The 13,298-nt window shown below is 41.5% G+C and overlaps 1 protein-coding gene across 1 annotated transcript in view; it reads left to right on the top strand.

The window, feature by feature from the left end:
• Positions 1-13,298, top strand: part of wdr90 (WD repeat domain 90) — a 100,888-nt gene that overhangs the window by 83,520 nt on the left and 4,070 nt on the right. Inside the window, exons 33-41 of the mRNA XM_038820874.1 lie at positions 564-720; positions 5,666-5,856; positions 8,793-8,961; positions 9,319-9,430; positions 9,747-9,918; positions 10,810-10,932; positions 11,235-11,415; positions 11,598-11,728; positions 11,949-12,092. Of these exons, the coding sequence (XP_038676802.1) occupies positions 564-720; positions 5,666-5,856; positions 8,793-8,961; positions 9,319-9,430; positions 9,747-9,918; positions 10,810-10,932; positions 11,235-11,415; positions 11,598-11,728; positions 11,949-12,092 (1,380 nt within the window). The remainder of the gene's footprint in view (positions 1-563; positions 721-5,665; positions 5,857-8,792; positions 8,962-9,318; positions 9,431-9,746; positions 9,919-10,809; positions 10,933-11,234; positions 11,416-11,597; positions 11,729-11,948; positions 12,093-13,298) is intronic.

Genomic DNA, 13,298 nt, shown 5'->3' with positions numbered 1-13,298 from the left:
GAGCTAGGAATTTTGGAATCTTTTCATCCAGTCGTAACACCTACTGAGATTGTAATGATCAACATGTATGATATTGCTGCGCACTTCTATAAAGCTTGACTTGAAGAAAGAAAATACTCTCACCATTCTGTTCCCGTAATCAGCACCTTTAGGACTGCGCGTCTCGGTCACCTAGGAACCAATTAATTTAATCAGACATCGCAAATAGAAGGTTTGTGACCTTTTCAAAACTAAGGCTATGTAGACATAAGTTACAGATAAGGCCTGAGCCATGCTCTGTCCATTATCTGCAACTTTTAGAGGCAAAATAAAGACCTATTAGATGACTTGCCTAAAATGCATAGGTAGGATCAACTCTTCCCAACCTGTCCCTAGTAGAAAGGGAGTTTAAAGTTTCAGATATTTTTTCGCATTTCTTCAACTTTGAGTTGAATAAAGTACTCCTTGGAGTAGAATCTTTCTGAGATTATGATATTTGAGGGTTTCTTCAGATAGTGATTTCATCCTTTAACAAAAATTGGAGGATTTGCCTTATAATTAATGGTGTTTCTTCTGTCTGGAAGGATCTCGCCTCAGCTTCAGGAAGTCGGGATAAGAATGGCTGCTGTATCCTTATTTGGAATGTGATAAGTGGCTGCTGTAAGAAAAAACTCTCTCAACACACGACTGAGGTACAGGCAATGGCCTACTCTAGAGATGACCGGTTCCTGATGTCTGCAGGTATGTTCCGAAGCACTCCTCACATTTGGGACAGTTTTGTTTCAGATATTGTATCTTTACAGAATTTAATTATGAAAGTGGAGAGGTTTATGTTGTGGCTGTATTTGCTGAATGGTCAGAACAATAACATGAAAGTATTTCAATAGATTTTGACTGATTTTATCTACTGCCTTCTCCCACCCTAGCATGAGGTATTTGTAGGTTCAAAGGCAAGATTTGAACCTGCTGGGTACAGCTTGCATGTGCAACAAGAATATAGGTCTGTTCAGCAAATTAAAAGTATATTTGTTAATACACAGCTGCAACAAAGGCAGGATTTTAGACTTATTGGATTATAAACATTTGGCAATTAAGGGTTAAAAGCCTGGGGTTAATGTATTTGACTGCAGTAGTCAGGTTTTTAAAAAAAATCTTGTTTTCATAGAATCATGTTTTCATAAAACCCCTATAGTGCAGCAGGAGACTATTCGGGCCATTGAGTCCGCACCAACCTTTGGAAAGAGCTCCTACCTAGGCCCAATCTCCTGCCCTATTCCTACAACCCCACCCCAAGGGGTAATTTAACATGGCCAGCCACCTAACCTGTGCATCTATAGACTGTACTTTTTAAACCGGAACACCCGTAGGAAACCCACACAGACAAGGGAAGAATCTGCAAACTCCACAGAGACAATCACCCAAGGTTGGAATGGAACCCGGGTCCCGGGCGCTGTGAGGCAACAGCGCTAAATATTATGCCACTGTGCGACTCTTGTTTTGCAAGACCAGAAAGCTTTTAGGAGCCAGAGGTGACATTGGCCAGAGTGTTTTCAGCCTGGGCTAGTGCAATGTTGATTGACATGGGGGAGTCTGGAGTTGATCTGCTTTCAGCCTGGGAAGTTAATTGGTTCTCAATTTGGGGAGATGTTATCATTGCTGGGTGGGAGCTAAGATATTCAGACATTTTGGAGTTAAATTCTAATCTGGCAACCCTTTAGACCACAAGTAAAGTTTTTTGTGTTCTCAGTAGCAGAGTTAAAAAGAGTAATAGTATTTAAAGCTAGTGCAGACTTGTCTGGGGACAAGTGGGAAGCTGAAACAAACCAGTTGAAACAGCTTTCTGAAGACATCCAGCCAGAGTCGGCAGAGGTTTTAACAGGAGCCAAATCTGTTCTGGAAAGCAAGTAGAAATCTGTGCCATTGGGATTTAGAATGGATTGAGAGCTGTATGTGTTTTTCCTTGTTTATTTGGGAATAGAGATAGTAATTAAGGGAATTGTATTTACTCTATTGACTTGATATTGTTAAAGATAGTGTGTTAATAATGTTTTGTTTTAAAATACCAAATCCCATTTCTTTGTGCATACACTCCTGGCTTGAAGTATTCTTTCCGCACAGTCTTACAAAATAAACTAAAATATTGGGGTTTTGATCCAGTTTCTGTTGGGGTCTGGCCTGGGATTGTTCAACAGCCTATTGGTGATCCAACAGTGCATGCCACAAACAGAATTTATACATTTCCTTTTATCAGCTGTATTGTTGGGAAGGATGAACAAGCATAGGCATGCTCTTTTATGCACTTCCTAATGACCATCATTTCAAATCGAAATACATTTGTATTTATACCATATTTTACCACATTTAGGCAGTATTTTTTATTTCTCAAATCTTCTTGAAAATGGAGTTAATTAGAGACCATTAGTTCCTCCCCTGTCAGTCTTTACCCATTCAGTGGATTTATAAATCAGCAATCATCTTAAAGGATCTGTGGAACAGATATCACACACTCATGATCCAACTGGAAAAGTGTTATGTGTAAATATATATAACTTTGAAACAGCTAGACGTGACAATGGGAATTGAAGTGAATTTTCTAAAGGATTGAGATCAAAAAATGGGCCAAAGGGTTTCCTTGTCCTAACCTATCTTTGTAAGCATTGTACAGAAATTTAATTTTATTCAGCTCCCCTTGTTTGAAAATGGAAGATTATGCTAGTTGACAATGAAATCCAAATAAAATTGGATATATATTGAAATTAATGTGTGGGTCAGATTCATAGAATTTATGGTGCAGAAGGAGGCCATTCAGCCCATCAAGTCTGCACCATCTCTTGGAACGCTACTTAAGCCGCCATCATCATGGGCTTCAAACCTCTTCTCAGCTGAAGCAAACTTTGGGGTGGGGGCGGATGGGCTGATGTCTCCACGCCCTATGGGTAGCACGGTGGTTCCCACAGTCGCTTCACAGCGCCAGGGACCCGGGTTCAATTCCCAGCTTGCGTCACTGTCTGTGCGGAGTCTGTACGTTCTCCACATGTCTGCGTGGGTTTCCTCTGGGTGCTTTGGTTTCCTCCCACAAGTCCTAATAGAAGATACAGTGCAGAAGAAGGCCATTTGGCCCATCGAGTTTGCACCAGCCCACTTAAGCCTTCACTCCCCCTCCCCATCCCCGTAACCCAATAACCCCGCCTAACCTTTTGGTCACTAAGGGCAATTTATCATGGTCAATTCACCTAACCTGCACGTCTTTGGACTGTGGGAGGAAACCGGAGCACCCGGAGGAAACCCACGCGGATATGGGGAGAACGTCCAGACTCAGCACAGACAGTGACCCAGTGGGGAATGGAACCTGGGACCAAAGATGTGCTTGTTAGGTGAATTGGACATTCTGAATTCTCCCTCCACGTACCCGAACAGGTGCCAGAATGTGGCGACCAGGGGATTTTCACAGTAACTTCATTGCAGTGTTCGTGTAAGTCTGCTTGTGACAATAATAAACGTTATTATTGTTTGTGCTAATCATGGGAATTTGCTGTGATTTGGCAAATAATCACCAAGGACTTGCTTTCGGGCAGAGAACTCAGGATTCCTTTTACAGCTTTCCACTGCTTCTATCCTGTTTTATTTTGCCCTGATCCTTATTCTAGCCCGAAGGATTTTAAGCCTTCCTATCATCAGAAAAGGAAAAATACATCAGTTATGATAAACACGGCTTATGACTAATAAAAAAGCAAACTACTGCGGATGCTGGAATCTGAAACGAAAAGGGAAAATGCTGGAAAAGCTCAGCAAGTCTGGCAGCATCTGTAGGGAGAGAAAAGAGCGAACGTTTCGAGTCCGATGACTCTGCCAGCTTTGACAAAGAGTCATGAGACTTGAAACGTTAGCTCCTTTCTCTCCCTACAGATGCTGCCAGACTTGCTGAGATTTTCCAGCATTTTCCCTTTCGTTATGACTAGTATACCCTCTCTCAGCAAGTATTTTTCCCTCCCAAAAGCAAAACATCAAAATAACAAAAGCAAACAATGGGTAAGCTCTTTGGAATGCGTCCCGCCTAATTTCTTTCAGATTGGTGCATTATCTGTCAGAATGTGCATTGCTAGCAGAGACATTTGCAAAAGCAAAGCCAAAATACTGGGATACAGAAAATCCTGAACTAACTCAGTGGGTCAGGCAGCAACATTAGAGAAAGAAATAGAGTTAACCTGGAATTTAAAGTTCTTGACCAGCCGGGAGGGGGGGGGGGGGGGGGGGGGTGTAAGGGAAGCTACACGCAGGAAGGCTGGAAGCCTGAGGGTTCAGAGAGCAAAGCCGAGTGAAGTGGTGTCATGCCAGATGCCTTTGGGAGATATTGGAGGCTGGGATTGGCTTGGTATTACAAATAATGCTTTGCTGGTTTGTTCTTGCTTGACGTCTTGTTTTTTTATTGTAAGTCTCACGTTATTTAAGATCTCTTTTGGCAATTTTTAAATGTGACCAGTCATCCACCTAAAACATTAGGTGGGATGATTTTATCCTTAAAACTAGGCAGATGTCTGTTGGGTGGGAGATTAAAGTGTTAAAAAATATCAATCTAACGGCAACCCATCCACTTCTGGTTTTAGCAGAGGCAGGTTGGTAATATTATAATGAGGTTGTGTCTCACATATCTAGCCGCCATCTGAAATTTACCCAAGTCTGGTTGCAGTTCCTGAGCCTCAACAAACCTGGCAGCTACAGGAAAAGGAGGACTGCAGAATCCAGGGGCGAATCCCTTTCCCCTTGGCTGCTGGATCTAGCTTTACCAAACCCCGTTATCGGGGCGAGTCCCTTTCCCCTTGGCTGCTGGATCCAGCTTTACCAAACCCCATTATCGGGGCAAATCCCTTTCCCCTTGGCTGCTGGATCCAGCTTTACCAGACCCCATTATCGGGGCAAATCCCTTTCCCCTTGGCTGCTGGATCCAGCTTTACCAAAACCCGTTATCGGGGCAAATCCCTTTCCCCTTGGCTGCTGGATCCAGCTTTACCAGACCCCGTTATCGGGGCGAGTCCCTTTCCCCTTGGCTGCTGGATCCAGCTTTACCAAACCCCATTATCGGGGCAAATCCCTTTCCCCTTGGCTGCTGGATCCAGCTTTACCAAACCCCGTTATCGGGGCGAGTCCCTTTCCCCTTGGCTGCTGGATCCAGCTTTACCAAACCCCATAATTGGGGCAAATCCCTTTCCCCTTGGCTGCTGGATCCAGCTTTACCAAACCCCGTTATCGGGGCGAGTCCCTTTCCCCTTGGCTGCTGGATCCAGCTTTACCAAAACCCGTTATAGGACAAACCAATCCGAGCCTCCGATATCTCCCAAAGTCATCTGACATATACAATTTTCCGCTTATGCTGTCCTGTGTAGTATTGCATAAACACAATTATGGAATACTACTGATTATATTGGTGGACTTCTATAATAACAGAACTGCACTGCACATCACTTTATGTTGCTTTACTTTAACATTCAGTAGCTGTTAGTTTTCGCTGGGATAAGCTGAAATTTGAATTTGTCCCACAATTGACCTAAAAGGCATTTCTGTTGTAAACTGTCTTAACTTATTGTGGATACCAAAATGGTGCTGCATTCTTCAGAGTTGAAATAAAGAGTATGTGTTGCAAGATATGTCCCCCAAAGGTTTTTAATGTTGATTGATTTCATCGTTTTAGGAGATTACAGAGACCTCGCAATTGCTTTATGGGATACCAGGAATTATGCGCTGTTAGCAACAACCAGAGTATCGAATCCTGTCCATGATTTAGCATTCGACCCAACTGCTGTCAATGAATTTGCCTGCGTTGGGGTAGGAGGAGTGCATTTCTGGCTGGTAGAGCCCACTGGTAATGAAGTACAACTTAAGGTCAGTGATTGCGTGTCAGTGATTGCGTACTATATAATGTATTTCCTGAAAACTAAGTGATTATGATTGGGCTTGTCCAATGTTTGTATTTTTTTTTCTATGGGGCATCGCTGGGCCAAAATTTATTGCCCTTCCCTAATTAATGGACTGTTAAGAGTAAGGACACAGATTTCCTTCCTAAAGGACATTAGTGAATTAAATGGGTCAGCAATGTAGATTTTTATTGAATTCAAATTTCCCCATCTGCAGTGGCAGAATTTGAACCTGGGTCCCCAGAGCATTACTCTGGGTCTCTGCATTACTGGTGACAATACCACTATGCTGCTACCTCCCCGTATTTTGAGCACTCTCTTTAAGTTACCCCATGCTGCAAGGCTACTGTTGACTGGGTGGACATCTAATTTCAGGCTTTGATGCAGCGATATAAATGTATTTAAATTACCATGTGGTGAAAAACTTGCCAAAAGATCTCTCCAGCTTCCTCATTGATTATGATCAAATCAGAAACTACACCTGTTGAGTTCTGTATTGGAGTTTAGAAGAGTAAGAGGCGACTTGATTTAAACATACAATCTTAAAGGTGGCTATGGAGAGGATGTTTCTTCTTGTGGGAGAATACAGAACGAGGGGTTGCTGCTTAAAAATAAGGGGCCAAAAATAAGATAGGTAAAATATTTTCCACACGGAATTCTCTTCCTAAAAAGACTGTGGGAGCAGAGTCTTTGAATATTTTTAAAGCAGAGGTGGATAGATTCTTGGTACACAAGTGTGTGAAAGGTTATCAAGGGTAGGGGAATGCAAATTTGAAGTTACTGTCAAATCAGCCATGATCTTATTAAATGACAAAGCAGTATCAAGGGGGCTGAATGGCCTATTGCTTCTTGCATTCTGGAAACCTACGTTTCTGAACCCTTTTCCCCCTACATGTTGCTAAGGACAGTGATTTTTTTGGATAAGGTTCTGTTAGGGCTAGTATCTCTCATAGGGCATAAGATTCAGCTTTTTGAGTCTGTTTTGACATTCAATAAGTCTGATTGTTGTCATAGCTCTGCTTTCCTGTCAGCCCCCTATAATTCTTGACTCCTTTAGCCATTAAATATGTATGTAACTCACCTTTGAATAAATTCAATAACTAGCTTTCTGGTGAAGAGAATTCCACAGATTAATGGCACTCTGAGCGAGTAAAAAAAATCCTCATCTCCATTTTAAAAAGGTGCCCTCTTATTCTTAAACTAGTCTTATCCGTGTTGTTGGTACCCACGTGGACCATGACCACTGAATCCTCCTCCTTCCCCCACTGCAGGTTCCTCTCTCTTGAGTAGATGTCCCGAACCCTGGCACTGGGCAGGTAGCACAGTCACCTGCACTCTTGCTCTCAGCTGCAGAGAACTATGTCTACCTTCCTGACTATGCTAACTCCTACTACCATTACATTCCTATCTCCTGTAAGGTAAAGATAGATAGTTTTTTGAAGAATAAAGGGATTAAGGGTTATGGTGTTCGGGCCGGAAAGTGGAGCTGAGTCCACAAAAGATCAGCCATGATCTCATTAAATGGCGGAGCAGGCTCGAAGGGCCAGATGGCCGACTCCTGCTCCTAGTTCTTATGAGACATTCTTCGTTTGTGAGTTTAAACAGCAGGCATCAATGGCCCAGCCCTTACCTGATGTGCTATACGCACATACACGCTTTGCAGTAAAGGTTAGTGGATTCCAATAAAGATATTTGTCCAATCCCTTTAGTATACTTTGAGTTCAGCTATCTCTGCACAGATTGAGGATTGAACTTGACCATCTTGGATTATTATTCCATCAGATGCCACAGTTACTTGTGTTTTGTTACTGCTTTTCTCCATTGTAAATATTCTCCGTTGAATGAAAATTGCTTATTGTAACAAGTAGGCTTCAAACAAAGTTACTGTGAAAAGTCCCTAGAAAGTTCAGATTATAATCCTGTTTTCAACAGGCCAGTATTGTAGTCAGATAGTCTGTCATATTTAGTTCTTCCTACTTTTTCGAATTCCAGTCGCTGCAAAGTTCTGTCGCTACTCAAATATAATTGCCTTTTGTTCTTGCCATATGAATATCAAAGTAAAAATTGGTGCAGAGTCTAAAACCATAGAATCCCTACAGTGCTGAAGGAGGCAGAATACGTCTTGCACAAAGTAAAAGCACACTAACTGTATTTGCACAAACTCAAAATTAAGCCTTTTATGTGCAGCCTTAACTTTTCAACTTTTGGAAACAATGAAAGCATTTTACATAGTGACATAAATGGAATAATTTCTGTTTTTTCTGTGAAAAATTAATTATTTCATATGTGGAACTCCAGTTTCACCGTTTCCTTTAATTTTTAATCACAACTCTGGGAGAGACCGCAATATTTATCGGTTTTGTGCAGAAAAAATTCAAAAATATAGTCACGAGACCAGGCTCAGATTCAAACAGCTTAACCAGAAAAGCCTCATTTGAAAACATATATTATAAAAAGTTGAACACAGAATTAAATGTATCACATATATTCAAGATTTATTCATATATTTATTGAGTTGAATATATTCGGTATATTTGAACAAGGTGATCAGCAGTGTACTACTGTAGAGTGAGGGTATGGAATAATTTACCAGCTAAAACCAGAGATATGGAAATACTGAATTTATTTCCCAGTTAAAATGTTTTTTTTATTTAAGTTAGAAGATATATAGTCCATATTACTAAGAAAAAGAGTAGATGTTGGATTTGCACTAAATGCTGGTTTTTAACCAACATCTCTCAAATCTTTGAGTTGAGTCTGGTAACTTGAGATTATAGCTCATTGCTGATTTACTCCTGTCAAACTTAGCTTCCCACTGCATGTCCGATACTTACTGAATCAGCTCCTTAGAGGAAGGCAAGTTTTGACCTAGTAATTCTGAATGCCGCCTGTGATTTTCTATAGGTTCACAGAGTCTCAATCCCAGATGAGGTGGGTGCTGATGAACTCTCTGCATTGTGCTATAACGGTGATTCAGTTCTTTATACTGCTACCAACACAGGGAAGATCTGTGCATGGGACACCCAGCAGAATAGGTGTTTCATGACATGGGATGCAGATGAGGGGGAGATTGGTGAGTATAAATGCAATATGGTAGTCCCTAATGCAGTGTGATACAGTGTTATTGCGGTAACTTGAGACCATGAAGCAGGTAGTCGAATGCATTGTTTAAAAGAGAGAATTTCTTCATATATATAAATAAAAAAGTTTAACAATAATAGTAACACAGTAGTAACAGTAATAACAATGAAAACAGGAGCTCTAGTAAAACAGGTCGTGCTTACAGACTGAAAAGGCTTACAGACTGCAAAGGCCCACCCAAAGCCCACACAGACGCCAGTAAAGCAATTACATGGGAGAAAGGCTTATAAGACTGTTGTCAAAACGGCTCTCTATAACAGTTATATACTGAGCGATGATTCTGTTGCAGGGATTGTGCAATGTCGAAGATATCGCCTGATGACTGGCAGTAACACAAAGAGAATCCGGCTATGGGCAGTCGCTGCAGTTCAGGAGATGAGACTTGAGGGCACAGGAGCAAGGTATTGGAGCTCAGCACTGTATTGATAATAATCTTCATTAATGTCACAAGTAGGCTTACACAACAGTGCAATGAAGTTACTGTGAACATATTGATGAGCCTACTGCCTTGGGGCTCTTGATCAAAGTTATATTTGCTCTGAAATGGAAATTAATAGTGGTATTAGGAAAGATTAAATCTTGTACATTTCAGAAGCTGAGGTTTTATATGGAATGAAATTCTATTTAAATGTGTCTGTTCCAGTATCATAATGTGATGCACTATCTGGATGTATTTGTGCCTATGATTTCTAACAATTCATCTACAATTCTTTTCAGATCAAGTTCGGTGCTCCTGGAACATGAAATGATCCTGGATGGTACAATAGTTAGTGCAGTTTTCGATGATATCATGGACATGGGTATTGTGGGGACTACAGCAGGAACTCTGTGGTATATAAACTGGGCTGAAAATACCAGCATCCGTCTGATCAGCGGCCACAGAAACAAGGTTAGGTAACTTTAAAGTTGTTTTTTTTTTTTTAAAAAAAAAGGGAAATCACTCTCAGCTCGCAATGCGCTAACACTCAAACCTGGAACAGTGGACAAGTGAAAGCTGAATGAGTGACCTGTTCAATCCCAGCAGAGCTGCAAAGGCAGGAGAATTGGAGAGTTGCTTTGTTGACCATCCAATCTGGCCATCTACCTATTCTCTGGACAACAAAAAGTTAAGGATAATTTGCTGGAATTATTACATCAGTAAAAAAAAATTGAAGTAATATGGGTGAAAAGTAACCCTTCGCAGCGGGCAAGCTAACTTCAGAATAGCATTGCTGTGGCTGATTCAGAGCATTGCCAAAGCCTTCGACCAGAGAAGGGATTTAATACACTCCAAAGTAAATAAAAGAACATTGTTAAAATGGCTTCTATTTTCAAGTGTGAAATGATCCCTTTTAATGAAATGAAAATCGTTTATTGTCACAAGTAGGCTTCAAATGAAGTTACTGTGAAAAGCCCCTAGTCGCCACATTCTGGTGCCTGTTCGGGGAGGGTGGTACGGGAATTGAACTGTGCTGCTGGCCTGCCTTGGTCTGCTTTAAAAGCCAGCGATTTAGCCCAGTGTGCTAAACCAGCCCCTGATATGAAAATATTAGTAATATTTTAACATAAAAAATTCACCAAGGTAGTCTTTGCAGTGCATCGAGCTGTTTGTGGCTAATGCATACTCCCTCCATATCCCTCGTGTCTTTGCACTTCAGAATCTCTCCTTGCAGGCCAGTGCAAGCAAGGAATTTCAGCACCTCATTCTCACCATGATTTGGATGTTTCCTTCATTAAGTGTAAATAAGCTGGAGATTTTGGAGCATCTTGATCAATCATTTTTTTTTTCTTTTTCCTTCAGGTTAACCAAGTGATATTTAGTCCTGATGAAAGTCATTTTGCCACCTGTGCAGAAGATGGCAGTTTAAGGGTGTGGGTCATGCACACCACTGAACTGGTTGTTCAGTTTCATGTTCTTAACCAGGTATGTACCAAAAGTGTAATGGGGTGAGGGACAGTTTGCCTTAAAATTGTTAAATGAAGGAGTTTTTATCAGCAATAGGGTGATGTTACTAAGTCGACCAACAACATTCAACACCTATTGGGCGGAATGATGTTTTTCTTCATTCTATTAATCAGACGTTTGAAGCATTTGTTGATAATGTACAGCAGTTTTTTTTAAACTGGAATTTATCGCTTTGTTTCAGAGAGATTAAGGTGGATGGAGAAACTCTCACTATTTGGGAAAGCGTTCACACTTTGATAACGTTCTCTGCTTTGTCCCAGAGCTGCTTGTGTATGGCATGGAGACCAGCAGTTAACTCGAGGGAATGTGCTGAAAAACAACAAATTGTGGCAGGATATAGCGATGGCACAATACGTCTCTTTGGAATGTTGAAGACTGAGATGGAATTGAAGATTCACCCTCATCCTGTGGCAGTCGATGCAATTGCATACTCCCTGGATGGTACGTTCCTCTGACGACTAATATAGAGCATGTGTTACCCAGATTAGAATGCTGATCAAAAGTCTACGGCACTCGTGCGTGGCTTCCACCCGGAATGCGCAGCCACGGTCCAGTCATCGCCACCAGGTAGGTCGTCCTGATCTCTGGTGTTTGATTGACAGATATTTTACATTTATCCCCAGGTGAGGTTATCATTTCAGGAGGTAAAGATGGTCTGATGGCTGTGAGTAGTTCTCGAACAGGAATCACCATTCGTGTCATCAGTGACCATAAAGGTTCGCCGATTACAACAATCGAATGCGCACGGAAAAAAGTGAGTTCAGTGTGAATGGAAAGCTGTGTCATAAAATTGAAATCAAGAAGTCAAATGTATATTCAAAATAATGAATAAGTGTAGGCATTAATTAGAGTACTCTGGTGAGCATCTTATGCTGCTCGCTCCCATGTTGATTTTACCTAAAATGGATCACAAATCAGCAGAGGATATCGAATCTGAGCTTGAAGCACTGGGCTATTTTGCTTTTCTTTTCCAGTATGACGCATTTGGACTTGATGGGTGTGAAATGTGGTTGGCTGTCAGTTCAGATCGACGTGTCAGTGTTTGGGCTACTGATTGGCATAAAGACCAATGTGAGCTCATAGATTGGTTGACATTCCCAGCACCTACTGAAGCGGAGGTGAGGCTCATTTCTGTTCTATTAGAGAATGGGTAAATTATAGGCTGGGATATGTTTGCCAAATCTGTGCAACCAAATTCTAGAATTTTTCTCATCTATGTGGTATAATTTTGTGGTTTAAGAATTGGATACCATGCGAACGTATGAATTGGGAGCAGGAGTAGGCCGCTCTGCCCCTTGAGCCTGTTTCCCCATTCAATCAGATCATTGCTGATCTAATTTTAATTCCGCTGCAGATTCCTGCCTACCCCCGATTAACCTTTCACCCCCTTGCTTATCAAGTATCTTTCGACGCTTCCTTAAAGATATTCAAAGACTCTAGCTGCACCACCTTTTGAGAAAGATAATTCCAAAATTTCCCAAACCCCAAAAAACATTTCCTCATCTCTGTCTTAAATGGGTTATCCTTTATATTTAAACAGTGACCCCTAGTTATAAATTCTCCCACACGAGGAAACAGCTTCTCCACATCCACCTTGTCAAGTCCCCTCAGGATCTTATATGTTTCAATCAAGTCATAGAATCATGGAATTTACAGTGCAGAAGGAGGCCATTTGGCCCATCGAGTCTGCACTGGCCCTTGAAAAGAGCATCCTACTTAAGCCCATGTCCCCACCTTATCCCCATGACCCCACCTAACCTTTTGAACAATAAGGGGCAATTAATCATGGCCAATTTACCTAACCTGCACATCTTTGGACAGTGGAGCATCCGGAGGAAACCTACGCAGACATGGGGAGGAAGTGCAAACTCCACACAGTCACCTGAGGTCGGAATTAAACCCGGGTTCATGGCACTATGAGGCAGCAGTGCTAACCACTGTGCCACCCTAAGTCGTCTCTTACTCTTCTAAACTCCAGTGGATACAAGCCTGGCTTGCCCAACCTTCTCTGAATTGCTTCCAATGTATTTACATATTTCCTTATATAAAGAGATCGCTATTCGACACAGTGAACCAGATGTGGTCTCACCAATGCCCTGTATAACTAAAACATAACCTCCCTACTGTTGCATTCAATTCTCCTTCTCCTTCTTCAATTTTCCTAACAATACCAGTCTATTAGTTTTGTTAATTACTTGCTCCACCTGCAATACTAACGTTTTATGACTCGTGCACTAGGGCAGCCAGATCCTCTGAATTGCAGACCACTGCAATCTTCTATATTTTAGATAATATGCTTGTCTTTTATTCTTCCTGGCAAAGTG

Source organism: Scyliorhinus canicula, chromosome 15, assembly GCF_902713615.1.
Source record: "Scyliorhinus canicula chromosome 15, sScyCan1.1, whole genome shotgun sequence".
Taxonomy (NCBI): Eukaryota; Metazoa; Chordata; class Chondrichthyes; order Carcharhiniformes; family Scyliorhinidae; genus Scyliorhinus; species Scyliorhinus canicula.
The sequence above is the reverse complement of the archived record's forward strand: the minus strand, read 5'-3'. Positions and strand labels throughout refer to the sequence as shown.